General features: G+C 34.0%; 1 protein-coding gene and 1 long non-coding RNA gene across 5 annotated transcripts in view; one reads left to right on the top strand and one right to left on the bottom strand.

Moving 5' to 3' along the window:
* Positions 1–23,498, bottom strand: part of LOC114120895 (myocardin-related transcription factor A-like) — a 61,776-nt gene that overhangs the window by 5,668 nt on the left and 32,610 nt on the right. For 3 of the 4 annotated variants that reach the window (XM_050204860.1, XM_050204857.1, XM_050204858.1), the window contains exon 2: positions 15,264–15,536. In XM_050204860.1, coding sequence (XP_050060817.1) covers positions 15,264–15,351 — 88 coding nt within the window. In that variant the 5' untranslated portion in view covers positions 15,352–15,536. Of the gene's footprint in view, positions 1–15,263; positions 15,537–15,613; positions 15,669–23,498 lie in introns of those variants that run through there. The other variant, XM_050204859.1, reaches the window with a different exon arrangement.
* LOC126551470 (uncharacterized) lies at positions 16,064–16,401 on the top strand. Its single transcript, XR_007605367.1, has 2 exons — positions 16,064–16,162; positions 16,260–16,401. It is a non-coding gene; the product is annotated as an uncharacterized LOC126551470 (long non-coding RNA).

Raw genomic sequence — 23,498 nt, 5'->3', positions numbered from 1 at the left:
TTACATAACACGCACCGCGGAGAGTAAAACGTTGAGATTTTTACAGGCCATGGCGCGGCAGAATGAATTATACGTGTCATTATGTGGACATTGTGGCGGCGGCGGTCGGACGCCAAAAAATAGAATTTTTTTCCGTTGAACCGATAACAACACATTGTAAAATCTCGGCTTTGGCCGTCGCAGTGAAAGAATTATTTCGGAGAAGAGAGAGGCAGCGGCGGCGGTTAAATATGCACACATAATATGTATATGTGTATTAAATATAGGCAAATTTTTTGCAGACCCTTGCCAGACAATTAGGAACAATACTTTTTTCTTTTTTTTTGCTACCATTCATACATAAAATTTCTACATGTAATCTGCATAGTGCATATATGCATAGTGTACATCAGGGATTGACAATTAATATTTTTGGCAAATCAAATTCATGAAGTCTTAGGGAGCAATTCAGTCATCATATTCGACGAATTTTCAATGTTCATTCAAATAAAGGAAAGGAAAAATCAAAAAAAAAACTTAAGAAATCTATTGAAAGTACCTATTCAATTCAATATAAAGAATATATTTTTTGTGTTTGGCGTCTCCGTTTGCGGGTGATGTCTAGTATAGGTTTTTTCAAACAACGTTTGATGTGGAATAACGATGCGTGAACCCGATTTCGAGAAATTTGTAACGATATCATTCACATATTCCCATACGCGAAGCATAATGTTTTCGCCGGCAGAATTAAGAAATATCTGACGAATCAGAAAATTGTGCTGTTATGTTTTTTACCAACGACAAACATTTCGTCATCTCTGCCGGATGAACAATACTATAAGACCGCTGCAGCAGTTGGATAAGACGAAATTCGTTTTCGGAGAGACGGCTATTGTTTACCCGTACCGTTGTTTGGTCCAGACAATAATTCATGTACGACAGTCGACGAAAAAAAAATTAATTTGGCCGGACACGAGACGCGAATATATTTTTCAAATTTCTATATAGAGACAACAGCTCGTACGGGGTCAAGTCCGCGACGATCATATCGGCGAGACTGCAAAACTACCGCAACGATTGTCAACAAGCCTCTAAACGAAGTTACTTAACGACAATAATAATAATACGTATGTGTATACACAGATAGAGATATGTACGGTTCGTGATTGATGGCCTGTGTTTTAACACCGCCGCCGTCAGGTCGACCGCACGATTAGAAAGGGCCGTCGACGACGAAAAGGGACACCACACACACCATGCCTTGCGTAATTAGGTATAAAATATATATATATATATATTATAACACATAGAGCAATAGTATAATTACAATATATACTACAAATACACGTATTCTTATATGTGTGTGTGTGTGTGTGTGTGTGTGTGTGTGTGTGTGTGTGTGTGTGTGTGTGTGTGTGTGTGTGTGTGTGTGTGTGTGTGTGTGTGTGTGTGTGTGTGTGTGTGTGTGTGTGTGTGTGTGTGTGTGTGTGTGTGTGTGTGTGTGTGTGTGTGTAAAGTCGAGATCGCTGCAAACGTTTCCGATTATACATTATTATATACGAGATGAATATCTTGGCGACGCGGTCTTGCGAAACCGACAGAACTATAAATGGGAAGTTGTCGATCGGTGTTTTTTTTTATTCTCCATAGATAGGTCGTACGTGAAATGACCACCGCACAATCGCAATGATCATAATATTGTATTATTATTCGTCGTGATTACACATATATCATATTATTATCACATATATTATGTACGAACGAGTATTTATTTTTTATTTTTTTATTAATTTTTTTCCAACAAAAATTATGGTTTTGATATTAAAATCATCTGGACGGGAATGAACCCGTACAACGCGGCGATATTAAAAAATGTTTTCCTGTCAACAACTGTCGACCAACGGTTGCGGCGCAATCGCTAAATGTGTCATCATTAGCGTGATTAATTCAATGCCACGCGGCGGCCAAGACTTGGCTGTAATTATTGTATTGGGTAAAATAAAATATATACTTCGGTTGAGTACCGTATAGTAATAATACTCGAAAGCAATCGTTTGGTTTTTTTCTTTTAAAGTGCTTAATACATATACATGGTGCATGTATACGTCACTATACATTAATGAGGGGATCAACCCCAAAACCTAAAATTCTTCTAATCTCCACAATAAGAAGATAAATTTAAATGAGGTAACTCTTTAATTTGGATGTTTTGTAGATGAAATTATTGAATCAAGTTTGGAATACCAGAGTCCAATAGAGTACTTATATATTTGATGTAATTATTTAAAGTACGATAAGTGATAAATACAAACAAATTTATAAAATAAAAATAAACATGTTTACAGGTTCATTATACACGGCTTAAAATTAAAATTAATAAAATTAATGCATATTACGGTGCAAACCGTGTATAATATGTAAATTATAAAACCAAACATCTTAATTGCAATTTTTATATTTTTATCCACTTTTTGCGGTTTCACGTTTTATTTATTAAGCCGAACATAAATTGAAAACTCGACAATTAGCGAGTCATTCAACATTCAACATTGCACACTTAAATAAAAATATATTGATGAGAAGACTTGCTTCATGATGAAATGCTTCATCTTTGCGGTCATACAATATACAGAACCTAAAAATAATTTCAATTGTCACTACCTAATATATTTATCGAATTATTCATTATTTCTAAATATAAAAAAAAATGTTCGGGCCAAATGAACGCGAGATAACTTTTCGGGTTCACGGGTCGTTGACTCAGACCAAATGGATTAATTATTAAGAAATGTGTTTATATTATTAAAAAAATATTAGTTCTTATATTATTTTTAGATAATTTTTTCTTTGTATTCCACTGAATAATTACAATGTTAATTTTATAAATAAACTATTATAGTACAATGTACGCCCATGGTAAACAGTGGGACGATTTCAACGAATTTTCCGTAGATTTTAGTAAAACATTATAATTTTATCTTACGATAAATAGTCTGGGAAGAATATATAAAATAAATATTTGCCACGGTATAAATTAAACCCGTAGCTAATATTAATATTAAATTAGTTTATAGTCAAAATAGCAATAATCTCACTTATTTCCTCCGCATACAATATTATGTACAACTGAGGAATGTCAAATATTAGGAATAAAAAATCTACAAAATAAATGTTCAACAAACGATTTATTTCGCGACAATATAATAAACTGTATCGACAAACACATGGTATAATTATTTTTGTATAACTATTAACTACACGCGACACAGTGTTCATTAATGTATTATGTAATACAGAGTATAGCACGTAGTGCATACTTAATGCATTTTATTCACACCACGGTGCCTGTGTAATATGGTACAGTAATAGGTTGTCAAGGCGACGATGAAGCATTCAAACGCGACTTTGTTATTACGATAACAAAACGAATGATAATAACATTTTTTTTTTTTTTTTAAAAAACGATAAAGCTATGTTTATTATCCAAGAAGACCTCGTTCGAGTTTCAAACAATATAATAATATAATTATTTACGTGAGAACACTCTAACAATTAATAATCTTGTCAGTGCATATCGTCGTATAATGTTCAGAAATTTATAGCGTGAACATTACCTTACTGAATTGGATTTAATATCTATTCTCATATTTTTTTTGTTATTTATATATGTATATACATTTTCACCCGCCAACGAATTGTTTATGGTTGTTTAGGGTTGTGTTGACAACACGCCCATCTATTTTTATTAAACACTTCAGCACATAGTGTAAATACATATATATATATCAATTTTATATCGTAGGATTATACAAATACATATTACACACGTTCAGTTTAAGGACGAGCATCATCTCACACGAGTCGGTCGTAACCCAACGACGTAACTTTATTGTAATCGGTGTTTTGTTTCTCGTACACGATATAATCGCATTGCAGCTGGACGCAATGCCATTATAATATGTTATAAAATGTTTACTATTACAGACTATATTATAATAATTCGTACAGAACGATAGTGAATATGGTTATGTAAATTGTATAATATTCAGTATTCACTACATTTGATTTGACAAAGTTTCTCCGTATAACATAACGGTTTAATTCGCGAACGAGTACATTAAATAAATCTTTGGCAAGTTGGGACCAAAAACAATAGATTTTCATCACGTCAATCGTCGCGCACGATAACACATAACCGTATTATATACGACATATCGAATGTTTGAGGACATCTCCCACGCAACGCACCAGACTATATAGAAATACGATATATATAAATAGCTGAATATGACCTGGAGATCATATCACACGTCATGTAATCTTAACTCATTCGCAGATGGTTCACCGTCGTATAGCCAGCCAGTCACAACAAATTTAAATGATAACCGATTTAACCCTACCTAACTTTATACTATAAGGTAGTGTTAACTGTTAAGTCTATGCGATTTAACTGCAATACCATTAAAAACTGTAAATGCTTTATACGAAAAAAATAAATAATTATCCGAAAATATTTATGAGACAATGATAAGAAATTAATATCATCACTCCGATCATTCCAGCGTCCACTAATCTTGCACTTGGTTCGACAATTTTCATGAGCGACTGCGCCAGTATCGGTTTTAGACTCTAGAAATATTGCTCCTTATTGGACATAGTCTCCTTTGTAGATGCCTCGACACACGTAATCCAGGGATACTTCGTCTTTCAAAAATAACTTGCCTCTTTATGCACGAATATGATAAAATAGTATCGTTACAAATACCAAAGTATTTATATCAGTAATAAAATCATATTTATTAATCGTGTTTATTAATATCATAATAATATAATGACTATTTTCTAGACGAACATAATACATTTTTGAAGAGTAATAGAAGCGAAAAGCCTCGTGGTTCACTCTTCTCTACTTATTATGCTAAATGGCTTAATTAAACTAATTTTAAAACTTCCCAAAACGTTTTAATTGAAGCCGTGGGCAAAATGAGCAAATTACTTTATCATATTCGGGCGAAAAGAGAAAAATCATTTTTGGGCAACACAAGTTGAAACTAGTGAAATTCTGTAGTCTCATTCACATCGAACGCAAATATGTGTACATAATATTATGTAAATGTAGATATACTAACCCATATGTATATCATTAAGACACAATAACAGAACAACATGATCGTCGTCAGACGTCATTATGGACGATTATTAGACGTTTTGTGTTTCGTCGAGGCTGCGATGACCAAGCCGAAAGAAGGAAATCATTTAAGTCATATACGCGCAACGATATGAGGTCTAACAACACCGCGAAACCCGTTGGGCGAAGCCAATTAATAACCCCGTCCGTGTAAATACGGCATCGCTCCTTCCACCTACTCGGACACCAATGAAAATGTCCTTCTCCTCCACCTTCCTTTTCAGGGTGGGGTGAGTACGTCCAGTCGAATGTCATCAAGCGCGTTGTACACGTCTTTATGGAAAACAGGGAAGGTGTATAGTGACGAGAGGTTTGAGTGCAGGTAGAGGAGGAAGAAAGTACACGCAGATTTCGCAGCCCGCGGACAGACCATATGTCGCGACAACGCAGACGACGCCGCTGGGCACGTGACATAATCATATAATATTATTACTATAATGGTTTTTTATTTCGTAGAACGGCGACGGCCACTTGTTATTATTGAAATATTATTATTTCGTTCGATAGCATAATGACGGCGCCACCGCAGCCGCCGAAAAGTCGGTATTATTATTATTATTATAACCTAAACACGTATTGCAATATGCACGTTTAGTCGTCATTGCATCGCATAATATTACAGTAGTTTAGTGATCGCATATAAAATTATACGATTGATATTATAAATCTTTCGCAGCTACAGTCCTTTTACAATAATAATAATAATAATGCATATGCTTTGCATCGATAAATTGCATATCGTATTATTGTTACAAATAATATCGCTTTTTTTTTTTTTACTGCACAGCAGTGGACCGAGAAAATCACAAAACCATCCCCTTCCACCCACTCCTCTCGTCGGAAATCCACCCACCCGCGGGTCCGGAGTTGACATGTGTGTAATAATCGTCGGTTATTAGTCCACTGCGAGCACATAATGCATATAATATATATTATTTTATTATTATTACTGACGTGCGCGTGTACTGGCTGCAGTATAATTACGCAACGTAAACCGCCCACGGCCCCATATTATATTATTTGTATATAATATACGTTATATATTACGACCGTGTATCATATATATTTGGTTTATTAATATCGCACGTGTCGTCCGTGGCGAATCAACGGGACACAATTTTATATTTTGCGGTCGTCATTACGCACGCTACCGCCGGTCACTGTGGTAGCGGCAACGATGATGACAACATCGCGCCGTCTCTCACACGGGCTGATAAACGAACGACGAATATTCGGCAGACGGAATAGATTTAAAGAAAAAAAATATCTTATATAATATAATACCTAACGAATGTACGTATGTATATAAGAGATCCATATAGAGTTAGAAAATACATTACCGAATAGGCACGGCATTTTGCACATACTTCTTAAGCCTCGGGGAGTGTTCTTTACTTCATTTTTCAACCCATATAATTTTCTATAGGGTTAGGTTAGGCTCACGTGTGAATTTTAATTTGGTTCGCGAAAATCAATTTTTTTTTTATACTCAGTGGTTTTTTATCCAATAACCTTCATTATTTCAATATCTATTAACGTTTTTTTTTAAATAAATTGTATGAATAATTTCCAGAGTTACCAGAGTCAAGAAAGTTCTTCAGAAAATGTTGATCTACTACTTCGCTCATTTAAGCTTTAAATACTTATAAACTACTTCTAAAAATTTCGATTTAAATGTAACGAAATATTCCAAAAAAATAAAAATTATAAACTATATATATATATATATATTTCAATGTTGTTTTATTTGGACTGGAAATTATGTAAAAAAATATTTTCATAAATGTTAATTTATTTTTAAATAATGAGTGTTTAATAAATGTATCATCAGTATATATATATATCGGACGTTATAAGAACTTGACTATAAAGTATGTACACGCCTCGGCGCAAGTTAATATATATTATTATAATATAGTAGTATAAATACATCACAAGAAATAAAAAGTCACATATTTTATAAACAATTTTAGAGCTAAACATTTTTTTTTACACTTCTTCTATAGCTAAAACTTAAATTAAAAATCGAAAATTATACTGATCAAAATATTTTATTTTATTAATGGCTTAACAATATTAACATCACGTTTTGAATTTATAAACCGGTCTGTAATAGCTAATAAAGCTATAATACACTATACATTTAAATTATTTATTATTTTAAGATTATCCTATATTATTATACTACTTAATTATTTGTGATTTATTATTATTTTCATTATTATCATTATTAGTTAATAAGAAAGTTATATTTTTTATATTATTACGTGATATGCATTAAATTTACTATTGTTAATTATAATTTGTTAATGGAGTTTTCGCCGTTTATAGAGTAATAAATAAATAGTACCAACTTATAATACGGTCAATGATAAATTATAATATAATATATATGGCATATGAAAAAATAAATTTTGTTAAAATTTCGTAGTTTTTCCAAAAATTGTTGACGGTAGTTACATTGATCACTCAAATAATATTTTTGAAATGACATATTACCAAGTGGTATGTGAACTACATGTATATTTCAAATATAGTAATAGAAAAATCTCACAGTCACATTGTGAATTCAAAAAGTCCATGTGCTTTTCGTATTGGGATCTAAAATATTACCAAAAACGAGAAAATATATGACTTGCTTTATTTTTAAACTTAAATAGTGAGGGATTCTCAAGTATTATATAATACACATATACCTATCGTACCACGAGCGTACGCGGATATACAGCCGCCGAATCGGTGCCAGCTGCAGCGGGCGCGCACAGACGGACGGACGCAGCTTTGCGTCGGCAATGTCAAATGGACTGTTTGAGAAATCGCGTTAACACCTCTTGTTTTCGGAAACCGTGTTATTATTATTGTTGTTGTTACGATCCAAAGAAATTCGTCGGACGTTACAGACACCAGACTCACGTGTACGGGTGGTATATGCTGTGCATGATGTTATGTGTATAAATATATATATATAATACATACAGCGTATGATGTTTTTTAACGTTTCAAACAGGCAACTTTCCAGGATCAGCTGAGGCTGCCGAGCAGACGAAAATCGCGGAACGTTAAAATATACGAGATTATAATACGTATAAAAGGACAGAAAGAGGCTATTTACTTACTATAGGTACATAACATTATATTATACAAACATGTAAATATTGTTATACACCCGTCATTATAATAAATAAAACATACGAATGGCAAAAATTGGGTTAGTTTTTCGTTTTCTCGTTTTCTTACAGTAAGGGCACGTCCATTACTATTTCGACTTCGGTTTGGTTCGCTCACGGCCACGCGGCTGCAGTACACGCATTATTTCTATATAGCATTATTATTATACCGTTTTCATTATTTTAATTTTGATAATTACCGCCAACAAACGTCCCGTGATCATGATTGGCAGTCTTGGAGGCGGGCGAGAAAAATAAAATGATATTACACTCGCGTATATACGTATATTATAATAATATGTATATAGGAGAGCCGTGCGATGTCGCTGCAGGAGCGGCGGCGGGTTGGTCATTAAAAGATGTATAAAGATAATTAAAGAATCTTTTATCACGCCAGAACACAGTTGGCAGTGGATGCGAGAAAGCACTTTCATCGAGTGTGTCGCGCGAAACGGCCGCCATCAAAGCCAACGGGCACGCGAGTATATTATATTATAAAATAATATGCGCACCCGCTTCGGCCGCAGCCCCATTCGTATATCACTACGTTGTCGTCACATTTAGGAATCGTCGCCGATCATCATAATAAAACTAGACCAACATGCGATTTTTTCGTATCATAATACCATAAATTATATGGCACTTAGACTTTTCAATCTCAAGAGAAGGGACTAACTCTAGCTTAAAATTATTTCTAATTAAATGGCATATTTTTTTTCTAATTTTTGCTATATTAATAAAATAATAATACCCGTTTACAGAAAACCTATATTAAGCTCTAACGTCTGGTATTTTCGAACCCAACTTGTTTAATCTCTTCTAATTCAACCTCATTAGAAACATATTTTTTAAAAGGTTCGAATATTCATATTATATTCTACTGAGGATGCAATTTTGAAACTGTTGGGTACCGGATATCATAGGGTGACATTTTATTTAGATACGCCATTCATGTAAGTAATAATCGTATTGTAACCAATACACGCGGGAACTCATTTTTAACGTATTTATTAAAAGAACGATAGCTTTTCATCACATGGTTCAACTGCTGCAGCATTAGAAAAAAATATTAGAAACCAATATAACACGTACTCGTGCCCAAAATACCCATACATATTTTTTTTCCTAACGTATTTCCCGGAATATCGTTTTGGTTTCCAATAGTTTGTCTCGTAGACTTCAAACGAAATATATTGGTCATACGTTAACTGTCAGACGGTTTTGGCACGCAAAAAGATCGACAACTGATTACGACGGCTGAAAAAACGATCTTAAACTAAGACTTTAGAAAGACTCACCGCAATATAATATGATGCGGACATGCAGTTAACTAACTACATTTTGTTGTAAGAATTAAAAGCAATATAAATTAAACATGTTTCGCAATAATTAGCATATTATAAATATATATAGAAGTACATGAGTATTGTCTAATTAATGTATAATTGTAAATTAACGCAAAAACGCTGTGCGATATGTTTTCATAAATCCCAATGTTTTCGACATGCACCGGGACTCTATATTAAATGGAAAATGATTAAATTTAAGTAGAAATAAACGCACCCACGTATTTTAACGTCCTTTTTATTCGTAGACGCGTATCAAATAATATAATATAATGATGATGGTTGTCGAGTAAGGTAGGCGTCGTGAACACAGATATAGCAAAGCATAATGCAGTAATAGTAAAAAGAAAAATGTGTTCATGGCGGAGAAATGTGGAAAAGAACATTATTCCACTGACATACAAACGTTAAATCACGGGACGATGCCAAAATTAATTTCCAAGCTGGATATGACCTAGCCAGTCCGGTGGAGAAAACCCAAGAACAAACATTCGGTTCATGTGAAAAAAAGGGTTAATACTATAGAATTTATCCAGAAAGCACCCAAATGAGTTATACGACGGAGATGTGTATAGGAAAAAATAAAACGTTTACATAATAGTTTTCTGTCGTTCTTTTTGAATTTCGAATCACAACACAAACATAACAAGTCTAACTTCTGCAAATTATTTTTTTTTGTTTAACCCGTGTTGGGTGTTATGTGAATCAACAGTACAGTATACATATAATATTCATAATACGTACGGCATACGTAAAAATAAAATCTATCCTATTCATTAATTCGAGGTAGTATAGTAATATATATATACATAGGTTTTAGCTGAAGGTTCAATTTTTATTTTTTTAATGAAGCCTTATCGCTTTGACGATCTGTTCCAATTTATTGAAATCAAAACCGTATTTTATATTCTACCCTATAAAAACATTTTAGGTCATAATTCGTCTGCGGGAGTCTGCTCGGGCAAAGATTACGAATATATATTGAATTAAATATATATATATACTATAGTATATTATCGTTTATCGTTTATCACTATTTACATCGTATACGCATACAATACATAATACGTTGATAATATTATAATTCAGTTTGGATGATAAGTAATAATTAATAATAGTCGACTGTTGAACTATAGTCCTATACGAAGATTTATTATATCGATGACGAGAAATTAGGATAGATGAGGATTTTCAACCGCTAAGTATCCTGCGGCGACGGTGAGTTTATATGCGCGTCAACAAAAACGTATATACGTATATATCATAATATGTAATATTATTATGTGTATAGGTATAAAAGTTTCGTTACGATCCTATAATAATAATGGTTAGGCAAATCAAACGGCACGTTTTATACATTAATCCACTCATCGTTTATGCATAATGTATACATAAACACACATATTGTCAAGGATGCAAAATTCAGTGAATGGACCCCACGCTGATTGCCTTCAATAGTAATCGTAATTAAATTGTCATCATTTACGGCGCTTTTAACGTAATAATATATAACATGATCACGACCTCAACGGTAAACGATCGCATTAATATTACATTATTATATAACCACAAAATTCGACATGTTCGAGTATGTACCTAAAGGCTATTGTATAATATGTTTTAACGCCATTATATCTATTAGATCACCAATAACTAGACTATGTATTCGTTTCCTATAGGTCAGGATGAATTCATGGTCTCACGTAACCGACCCTTTCTTGGAAGTATAATTGATAACTGAAAGCTAGTTGACCGCGAAATGTCTGTTGTTAATTTTATGATAAAATTTGAATTAAAATAATAACATGAACAAAACAAATTAACAACACTGGGAGTTTTTGAGGTACTGGAACAACATTTTGAGTTCATACTTGTAGTATACATGTATGAGTAGTAACGCGATACAGCAACTAATATAAGCCCCTTTCTTGAACTGCAGAATCCCCCCCACTTTCATTGACAGAGTATTATGTTTATTTAACAAACTTTGAGTTAAAATCCAGATTTATAAAAAAGACTTTTAAATACTAGATATTTAAAATAAAAATTCTCTGCTTAACAAATTACTGCAGAAAAAAGGGTTATCATTTGAAAAAAATTCTGTAATTTCGATGTAGACAACTGCAGTGCTCTACATCATATATAGATATAAGGAAATCTAAGTGTTTGAAAATACGGAGTCTTTGAGTAAACTTAAAAGTTCAAAAATCAGGATTTGAATAAACGATGAAACAACCGCGATAGAATAACGATCGATGATGAATCACCGTATACAGTGAATGTATACAGTTGCCATTGAATGACACAAGAATCGCGTTTTTTTTTTTTTTTTTGGACGATCACGTCGCACATATCATCGCTTTATCATTTAAAATTATAATATATGATGTACATCTGTAGGCACTTCAGCGACTGGTTATAAACACACAGATGTATATATTTATACGATAATAATAGGTGGGTATAATAATAATGTATGCGCGGCAGGCTCGATCCGCGGTCACGTAGACGCTCGCTGACGACGGTAATATAATAACAACAACACGTCTCCGTATATTATATTTTCGTATTTACACGATTTTCGTCGAAAAGGTTTAATAATAAAAATAAATACGCGTTTATTATTTATTTTCTTTCGTTTTTATCCAGCGGAGGCGTATAAGTAACATCGTCGCACGCGACAATAATCGCGTGTGTTTATTTGGGTCATCGACTCGAGCAGCGGCGACGACGACGACGACGGCGGCAGTGTCACCCCATCGCCGTCGTCTCCTCTCTGGAGGCCGAGGCGGACGTTCCTCTCGCGCGATCTGGCACGCCGCCGCTGTCTCGGGAAGTTTTTCTCGGAACAATTAGCTTCCGTTATAATAATTTAAAAAAAAAAAAAAAAACAAATGCTAGCGAACGCAATAATATCAACGACGATTTATCGCCATATCACTTGTATAATAATTATACTACATTGTTGCCATCGCCGTTGCGGCTGCAAAGTCATTAATCGTTCGGTAAATAGGCCGTCGCCGCAGCAGCGACCCAACCCTATCTCGTCGTATTTTTCGAATACGGCTGCTGCACCGCTGCCGCTGACGCCGCCGTGACGGGATGAACGGCCGGCCAAGACTCCGTTTTTTTTTATTCACTTACGACTATTATTAAGTTATTTTTTCGGTTCGATTTTCGGCGGCGGCGGAATTCGGGCGACAGATCGTGACATAAACAATGCGATTTGTCACGCGTCGGCTAATAAAACGAATGTTTTATAAACAACATAATTATTTAAACTTTAAACACGCGCCTCCTATACAGCGGGTTCTAGGCCTACGCGAGTAATGTATATTTATAGGTATATATATACGCGCGCGCGTGTGTGTGTGTGTGTAAAGAGACGCCGTCTCGAAATTTTTCGTAATAAACGATCCAGCAACAAGAATCTGTCAAAACGGTATCCTAACGACAACATTTTTTTGAGTGTTTTTTTATTCTATATATTATAATGTATTAATGTGTATAAAATTAATATTATTTATTTATTTTTCAACAGACTCAAATCAACAGAAAAGAAAAACAACTCGCGATAATAGGTCACGACGATAATAATTTTATCAATATGTTTATAACACGCGTCTGCCGTAAACAAGCGCTATTCTCGGGATCGGAATGATGAAATCAGATTTTTTGACTTTTTAAGCAGTATATGCGTCGCATCCGCCAATAATACATTATGCAACGCATTTAATTTTTATTTTAAAAGAATATGTTGTGAATGCGACTAAACAGTATATTATGTATGATATCTACGATCATGTGTAAAAGTATTTGCACAAGTTAACTTCGCTACACTCTTGAAAAATTTTTAATGAAAAATTATACACTTGATGATCGTTAGATATTTTAATATTCACTATCATTATAGCGAAATATTTATAATGTATCTACTATCTATATGTTATACGCAAATACTAATAATTGAAATACCTGGACTATCGTGCAAAAACATTAAATTCTTAGAAATCGTAATTTCGGGAAATGTACAAGTAAATGTAAATATTAACGATAAGTAGGCTACTCGGTCGTCCATCAAGTCCCAAAATTCAAATTATTTCCACGAAATAATAATAAGTTGTAAGGATATTAGAAGATACTTGGAACAGTTGGAACACAGATTAAATAGAAATTTGTATGATTCAAAGTTTCATAAGATATAGTAGCAATTATTTTTATACCTAACGGCTAACATAATCTATATAGACTAAAGCGAATAACACCGACAAAAAAGTCTTATTCTATAAATTATTGATTTCCCGCGGAAATATTTATTGTGTTTACTTATACAAGACTTTTGTGATGAGCCATATATTTATTATATACACAAATAATGTTTTATAGTACTAATATAATCGTAACCCAAACAATACAAGTCTAATGCGATTTTGTATAAACAAAAAAACATTTGTGCACCATATACATACAAATATATGATCATTGGCTTAATGTTCCCTCATCATTGTATTGATTAAAAATTACATTTATATAATATGTGTGTAACATTATAAACGTACAATAATTCAACAACACCACGGTATAGTGTAATCACAGTTACAACGAAAGCTGTAGTGGATACTAAAAACAAAAGTAATGTGCACAAGCCATACGACTTTATATTTATGCACGGGAGTGGTATTATTATCCTATATTACACTAGATAGCCTGCAATAGGTGTTATATCCGGTAATTTGTAGGAGATAAACGGAATTTCCATCGTCCCACGCGATATCCTAGGTGAGAGGGGGGACTGGACCACGAGTCACGCATGCATGTCAATATAATATGGTAACCCCGCCCACTACTCAAGTACGTATTTGTGGTTAACCACAGGTAAAAATTTTAAATCGTGGGCTATTTATATAAAGCGATTCCAATTGTGTGTCGATAGCTTAATTATGATAGTAAATATTTACCAATAATCGTATTTAAAGATAATCACATTAACTGCAGTGCTTATCGTAGATATAATTTTAACACATTTTAATTTTTTAGCAAATAATGGGCATGTAAAATAAGTATTTAAAAATTCTCATAACTCACTTAAAAATTAAAATGTCAAAGAGAGGACACAGTTATATTCTTATCGTTAAACTTAATTATATGATAATTCACTCTATTATTTATCTAAAATCACAAAATTGAAACTGGTAAACGTATATTTTGGGGTGTTATGCATCACTAAATCGGAAACAACATCGATAATTAGAAAAAAACGGAATTTTCATTAGCACACACCATATTATTCCCTGAAGAAAGGTACTGGACCACGAGTCATGCTACATATGCATGCCAATACATTTCAACCCCGCTCACCCCTTCACCACCAATAAGTAAGTATTTATGATGAAATATAAATTAATTATTATTATTATTATTATTATAATCCAAGTGCATAATTATATTATTTTGTTCGTTTTCTTTGACTGTCAAGCCGTATATATTATAAAAATAATTTACAGGACTTATAGGATTCAGCTGGGAAAGTTAAACTTATATAATATATAAATATTAATAAACATAAGTCTTGTTGTTACTCACACTCTTTGTTTTTGTCCATAGACTTTTGCAACGGTGATTCGTCCACCTCGGCTGAGGGCGGAGACGATTGTGAAATATTATTCTGCATGGTCAACGAGTTGATAGTATGCTGCTGTTGCTGCAGCTGCTGTTGCTGCTGCTGTTGCTGCTGCTGCTGCTGCTGCTGCTGCTGTTGCTGTTGTTGGCGGAACCACTCGGGGTAAATTGACGAAATGGTGTCCACCAGGTCTTGGTCAAGCTGAATTTTCCAAAACAGCTCACCGCGGCCGCGATCTGTGATATGAAAAGAAAAAGAAATCAATAAAGATCTGTCGCCGGTTATAAAATTATAATACTATTATATTATGTACAATGTACAGCGCACACCGTAGGCACGTAATTATTTTTCATATAGTATCACATGCTAGTGTAGTAGGGGCTTATTTTTTAAGTTTCGCAATTCGTAGGACGAAGGTCACCGCTGTGACGTGCACAAATAACAACGACGACGACGACGACGAACGAGAGCAATCCGCCGCATAAACACACGTAAAGTGTATTCAATATAAAAATTATAATGAAAATTATGGTAATTAAGTTATAATAATAATAATAATAATAGTATATAAATATTATAATAACGCGTTTCATTGTCGAGCGCGCGCCGCAAATTTGCAGGTATAAGGCTGGCGCTGCAGTGGGCGACCGGCAGCCGCCGCCACCAGAACCACCCACGTGCATCTCCGCGTCGTGTCTCACTCGCCTACTCGTCCTATTATATAGCCATTTGCCGTTGCACTGAAATTCAGACATCCGATGATTGAAGACGGTCGACCCAAGCGAATTTCCGGTGCCAAACCCGTTCCGAAAGCCTACCCACCCTCAATATATAACCTATACAACCGATAACATACGAGTAGGTACGTATAATAATATATATATTACATGATATGCCTAACCTATCTATATGTTATACTATAATGTATATTATATTTCGACTACTGTGCATCTTATAAGTCAGCGAAACGTCGCGGGCGAATCGTTCATTAGTCATTACATACACTGGCGCAACAGCAGGCACGATGGCACGATATGACAATTTTATAATAATAATATACTTGTTTATGTAATCTCGTAATAATAAATATTATATATAATATATTATACATTATACAATACTGAAAACCGTTCGTCCTCCGCGATATATCATGGTTATACGACGAACCGTCATGTCTAACTTTCTGGTGTCTGTAGTAGGCGTATATAATTACTACAAATTAATATAATCACTGAACATATAATATGATGTGCATCTTTATAGAATAAAATATACACAACCAATGATGAGAGAATATGAAAAAGTTTAAAAGTGTTAAGTTACTTGAACATTTCTCGATTTTCTCTATACTACAATATCGATAAGTTATAAAATTTAAGACACACATCTATAATACCTGCGTATGTATTATGACGAAATTGTATTTTCTAGTAGAATTCGTATAATTTTATACAATAATGCATTTAATGTGCATGCATTTATTAGGTTAAATTAATATATAAGCCGAGAAAGCCCCCCTGGACAAGTCCCCCCCGCCCAATCTATACTCCCTCGTGAACAAGCGTAATATATATTGCGTAACACCGTACATACTGCATTATACATATAACTATATATAAATAACGGTCAATATATATTTATATATGTTAACACTGTAATATAATATACTCGTCGTAATCGACAACAGTACATATAGATATGGATTACGAACGAATGGAAAAAAAATATAGCGTCTTAAAACAAACAACCACCTGTACAACAAATATAACATATAACATAATATATTTATGCGATACTCGGTCTGGTGTATTATATAAAAATAACGCCTTTTACGTGAAAAAAAATAAAAAACAAAACAAAAAATTATAGTCTAAATTTATCTATATATATATGATGGATTATATACCTATAATAGTTCCCGAAGTTTACTATATACTCACATGAATATAATCGTTAATATCATCAATATATATATATATATATATATTCACACCAACTGTTCGTCGTAAATTAATCGTTCAGACATCGTTTTCGATAAAACGAATATGTTATTATTTTTAACCGACTATATTATACGCACATCATCCGTCGATTCCGTTTAAACTTTAAACAAAACTCGACTTGTTTGTTTACCCGCAATTATTTTGCTCGTCAGGCGCGGCTATATACGTGAGTATTATGCTGCGGTATATTGTAAACCATTTCAGTGTTTCATACTCTCGTAAATAATCATAAGCAAAATAAACAAGTATGTTACGATGAAGTATAACGTGCGCGTAAATTATATACAGAAGGTACCAATACCATATAAACAATATTATATTATATCGATATGATGATAGTATCACACATACCAAACTAGAAATCATGTATAATAGAGTAATAGACACATGCGATAAAAAAAAAAAATAAAACAACAGAGCGAAATGGGCCAAAAATCATTTTCTCGTTCAATGACAAAATCCTCATAGTATTTTAAATGAAGTGCCACAACTCGCATACTCGAGAATATATTAAGAGCTGAAAACAGTAATACAGTAACAGTATTTTTGTACGTAAAAGTATAATGTTTAAGAATACATTTTTTCGAAACCAAAAACATTAACAAACTGAATGGAAATTAAATGTATCATAATATTATAAATGTTATATTGTTGTATGTACAAATAATGATATGTATAAACAGTCGCTATATACACGAGTACCGTATACTCGTACAACGGCAAAACAAGGACACTGTAACAGTAAAATACAAAATAATGTTTAATGCATCGAGCGTATAGGCTTCTGGAGGCTCGTCAAACGTCATCGTCGTCCGGTAAAAATCGCGGAATGTTTTTTATTCTACTTTTTTTTTTTTACACGAGGTAGGCCGGGCAATAAATTAACGTCAAATCACTTTATACACATTACACACTATATAGAACGTGTACGCGCGAAAACGTAAAAATAAACAATAACCGTTTATTGTTTTTGCAATCAATACAATAATAAATAATATTATAATATGTAACAACGATATATACTTTGTATGTATAATATACGCGTCTATGTATGTCTTATCGCACACGTGTTATTTTCTCTGAAATGTAAGAATTCAAACAAAAAAAAAACAAAATCATGTGAAATTCTTTAATAATTAATCATTGCGTGATGCAGTTTATTCACAATACATAGCACAGATCATGTGCCGGGGATTTAATAATTATGAGTATGCCAATATGAATTATAATAATATAGTTTATGATAAATTAAAACGTATTGCACGTGCCGGTTAACCGAAATATCAAGTTATTTCAAGTTGGTGACATCCTCTTAAGGTAGGTAACTTACGATAATATTATTATATTATGTACATTGACCCAAAAGTGAGTTTTTAAGCGTGTTCATTCTTTTTTAACACGATTATTGGTGTCTTCGTTTTGTCGTTGCGCGAATGGCAAAGTGACGGCATCATATTACTCGTATTATTATTCTGTGGATTGTGCACGATTCTGCATATTATATAACATTTAACGGCGGTTGATATGTTTTTAAAGGTAAGAATATTATCTGTTATTATTGCGGTTTTTTTTCAATGTTTTAATTTTAAAGCAAGACGTGAGTGTTTTTAAATACTCTTGTCATATTTCACATATTACTCTATTACGCTTAAAAATTTAAATATTTTTAAAAACACCTATGTAACACAATGGGGAATGTTCTAACCGTTAAAATTTAAATTTGATAATAGATTAATTTACTTTAAAATTTTAAACCAGTATAAAATATAAAAAATAATATAATATAAAATATTAAAGTGAAATAAATGTATAAAATCAGTGTAATCACTGCGTGGGAAAGATAATTTGATAAAATTTTCACAAGTCAAACACCCTAATCATCATACACAGGCCAGTCACTAAACAGGAAACAGGGAGAAACACATCAGTCGCCGTTAAATATAAATATACTCTTATAAAAGATACACCATATCATGTCGTGTTAGGTACATCAGAACTGTGTGCACAGAACTACAACCCATAACAATATTATAATGTCTTCTTTTGACGTCTTACAATGAAAAAAACGATTGAGGATACTCTTCCTTTGGGTCGACGCACATAATAAAATAATAATATTCTATAGTTATTTATATAAAATACATGAATAAATGTCGCCCAACGCTATTCGCCAACCCATTGAAGAGTTCTGACCGTAGTATCGCGTTGGCGACCCGGCTGGACCAACAGGTGTCAGCGGCCGGTCCATCCCACGCGCTAATGCCCGCGCCGCAGCGATTTTAAATCAGAAGCTGATCGAGAAACTCACGACCCCGTACACGAAACAACAACACATAATATACACATGCTGGCCGCGAGAAAACTATATACATAAATTTAAACGGAAATCAAAAAGACGAAACTCATCATGCGTGTCCATGCGGCATATATAAAAGTTAAAATAAAATAAATCAAGGCTTTGCCCAATATGATATACGTGTCTTGCACCTCTAGGTAAATATATTATAAATACGTATGCTCTGTAAATTTAGAACACAACATATTATACGCAGCCAAACACCTCCCACAACTGCAGTATACACATCAAAATATATTATACGTATATGCTAACGCGAGATAAATGCACAGCCTTGTCCAGATGACAGACAACCAGACGCAGCCTTGGACGAGACGACGGTGAAAGCAGCTTCTCCGTACGCGAAAAAAAACCAACACGCATAATATACTATTGATATACATACGAACATATGCGTACAATACGACAGGTATACGCACACGACAAAATAACGTATGCAATATTATAAACAACGACACCTGTTTGCTGCAAACCGGGAAAACGGATCGTCAGTAAGGGTTTATCGAGTGCTCGACCGGTATGCACTCGAGTCCTGGTGGAGCTGTCAGAAAAAGCGAAAGAAAAAATCCCGATTTTCTCTATTTGGCCATTATCTATAAAAACGAACACATACGTATAAGAGAAACCAACTGCTACGCGGAGATTATACAATGATAAATGCTTTCCTAAACCTAAAATTGCAATTTTTACGATTAGCTGAAAATATAGTTGTAATTTTACCCTCAACAGTGTCCACTTTCAAAACTCAGTTAGCTCAAACAGATAATTCAATCTAGACACGAGCCAAACACAACATCTGTGCATATATATATGACAGGTGGGCGAAAGGTAGACGAATAAATTGTATATAGACCGAAAATTATAAAGATTCTAAGCCAGAACGTCAAAATGTTGAACAGGGAAGAAATATCATACAGCATAATATAATACTGGTCAACGTACATGATACTATACTAAAAATCAAAAAACATAGCTATAGTTAGGTAACGCATATAGTATATACTATGTACGAATATTTATTTTGCGGAGGATAATGGTTCTAGTGATGGTTCTACGCTGCGATCTTCGGGGTCCACGTTTAGGGAAGCGCTAGGGGAGTACGAAAGCGCTGAATAAATACATTATATTATACATAAACATATCTATACCAACATGTTATATAATATGCGTATTATTGGAGCAAATAGGGTGTTGGGAAGGTAGAAGAGTTACTCAGACCCTTCAAAATTCTGTTACATCCCCTATTTTAAAAGTTAGTACTTAAAGTTCTAAGCACGTACAAATTGTTCGATTATATATTCTGTGTGGACGGGATGCGAAAAATTTGGATTATTTGCGCCTATTGAGATATTACTATACAACCTATACATGTATAATACGACATGAACGTGTTATTTTACTTTTTGACAGCTGCCCGAAGCGTACATGATGACGACGGTTGCCGGGAATACGTGCAGGCGATAGCGGCAAACGGTAACCGGTGCGGCGACGGCTGAGGCAGCGGCGTTTGCCGTTCAGCTTGATGATTACACGCGCGCAACGGAAAAACCGAACGGGAAAACACTATATTCAACGCGACGCACCGCCGCCGACGACGAAGGGAACGACACACGCGAGCGGTAACTTCGGCGGGGACGCGCGACACACACGGTACGACGACGGTCGGGTAGGACTGCGCGCACACGACGACCGGTTCGAGCGACGTTTCGGTTCGTGATGCATACGAGTTCGGAGCGAGCGGTGCGTGCAAAACTGTGGGCGAATCCCACCACTCCGATCCGCAACAGTGTCGTTGCGTGAGACACCGAGGCGATGACGAGGTTACCGGTCCCGCGCGATCGGCAGGGGTGATACCACAATGTCGGTTACAGCGGGAAAAGGACACTTGGAACGTTCGGATACGAGGACCTCGCATAGTCTTGTGAGCAAAAAAAAAAGTCGTATTACAGAGAAATTAGTGAAATGGATGCCACTAACCGCATGTTTTGTTTCCGTTATACGAACCTAAAATAGGTATATCAAATTTGAGTTCAATAGAACCCGAAAAATAAAAGTAAAAACATTATATTTATGTGTTTTTACGAAATTTAAATTTTATAGCGATTATTCAATTCAATAATTAATTACCTTTAAGTCAAATCAGAGAAAAACCACTACAATATTTAAGTTAACAATACAAAATTAATTCTCTTGATTGCAAATTTTCTATATTATATATTTTTATGACCTGAAAAAACAAGGAGGGAGGGCAATGTGGCGTCTTTTTAAATATAATTACATACCTAAATGTATTCTAATATTGTTTGGTCCTCAAAAATATTTCGTTAACAGAAATTTAGTTAAATGGAAAATTTGTTACACGAAAGTTTCAAAGCATCAAAGTAAATACGAACATGTTTTTTTATTTGAAATCGTGCAGTTCACGCATCATCCCTGAAGTGTGTCAAGCTGCTAATTACACATATAATTATAGATGATAAAAAATAAAAAAAATACAACACCAATGCTTATCATATAAGAATATAATGATGAGCTTTAAGATCACGGAATTCATTATTTTCATTGTTTAGAAGATACTACAAAATATAAACATGAAAAGCCCCATATATCGTCTGTCAGGCAAAAAATGTCCATCCCCCTTTTCACCATTAAAAAAAAAGATCACGACTCCATATACTCCTATTGTTGACACTTTTAAGCTTTTCTACTCATGATTTTATCATTTATGGCGACTATATATATTTATGTGTAGTCAATACTATATTTATATATAGGTCAATCTCAATGAAAATAAAAATGTATCAAGTGTGTATGTTTAATATATGAGTGGTTCTCTAAAAGTGTATTCAAACAAATAAAATCCGAACTAACACTACAGTTCACGGACTTCAACCGTATAACTATAGACTATGAGCTGGAGTTTTAGACAGGAGGGTATATTTTTTCCTTATTCGACACATCGGAAAACTCAAACCGGTATGTACATCATAATCCAAGTGCAATAATAATCGCTGTCATTACACATTGCCCACATTGCCATTCGATAGTTGCTACGAAATCGTTTCATTTTATAAACATATTTGATGTGCATAATGTATTCAAACACTTCGGTGTTTCTCGGTAAGCTACATATCAATTATTAGTATGCAATTTTATACTCAAGACACTTTTTCAAAACTCAAAACACAACAGACGAAATTCAATTGTTTTGTATTAGTTTTAGAATTGCTATGATTTTAGATATTAATACAAAAAGTGTAAACAGATTTTATGCTATTAAAAAAATTTGTGATATTATTATGAAAACGGTGCGCGAATATATACGATGTACACTCCACCTATGCGACAATCCACGTATAGCAACTATCAAAACGGGAAAAGGCCACAATTTATTAATGAGTCATGGCGCGGTCGTTAAGTGCACGAAAAGCTCATTTCGATATTATAATCACGCTTAAGGACATCGTTTTTTGGCGTCCGCACACACGCGCGAGCCTTTGTGCATTTAATCGCATTAATCTAATTTATTCCTGCACGGTGGCAACCATACGTAATAATAAAACTTAATAAACGTGTGTGTGTGTGTGTGTGTGTGTGTGTATTATCACCTTTGAGCATATTTTTTACAATGGCTCGCCACCCGTCCCTAAGCATCGTAACACGTACGGTTTGGGTACACTCGGTTGCCGACGGAAGTTTCACGGTCATCGGTAATGAATTTCGCGCGCAGTAGTAGGTGTGCGTCTTATAATATCATAAAATAAAAAAACCGAGAACAGTCTCCGTACACTTCAAAAGATTAATGTAATAATACGTATACTAAAAGCTGCTAGACCGAA

The sequence above is a fragment of the Aphis gossypii genome, chromosome 3 (genome assembly GCF_020184175.1).
Source record: "Aphis gossypii isolate Hap1 chromosome 3, ASM2018417v2, whole genome shotgun sequence".
Taxonomy (NCBI): Eukaryota; Metazoa; Arthropoda; class Insecta; order Hemiptera; family Aphididae; genus Aphis; species Aphis gossypii.
Note: the sequence above shows the minus strand (reverse complement) of the source record. Positions and strands in the feature narration are given on the sequence as shown.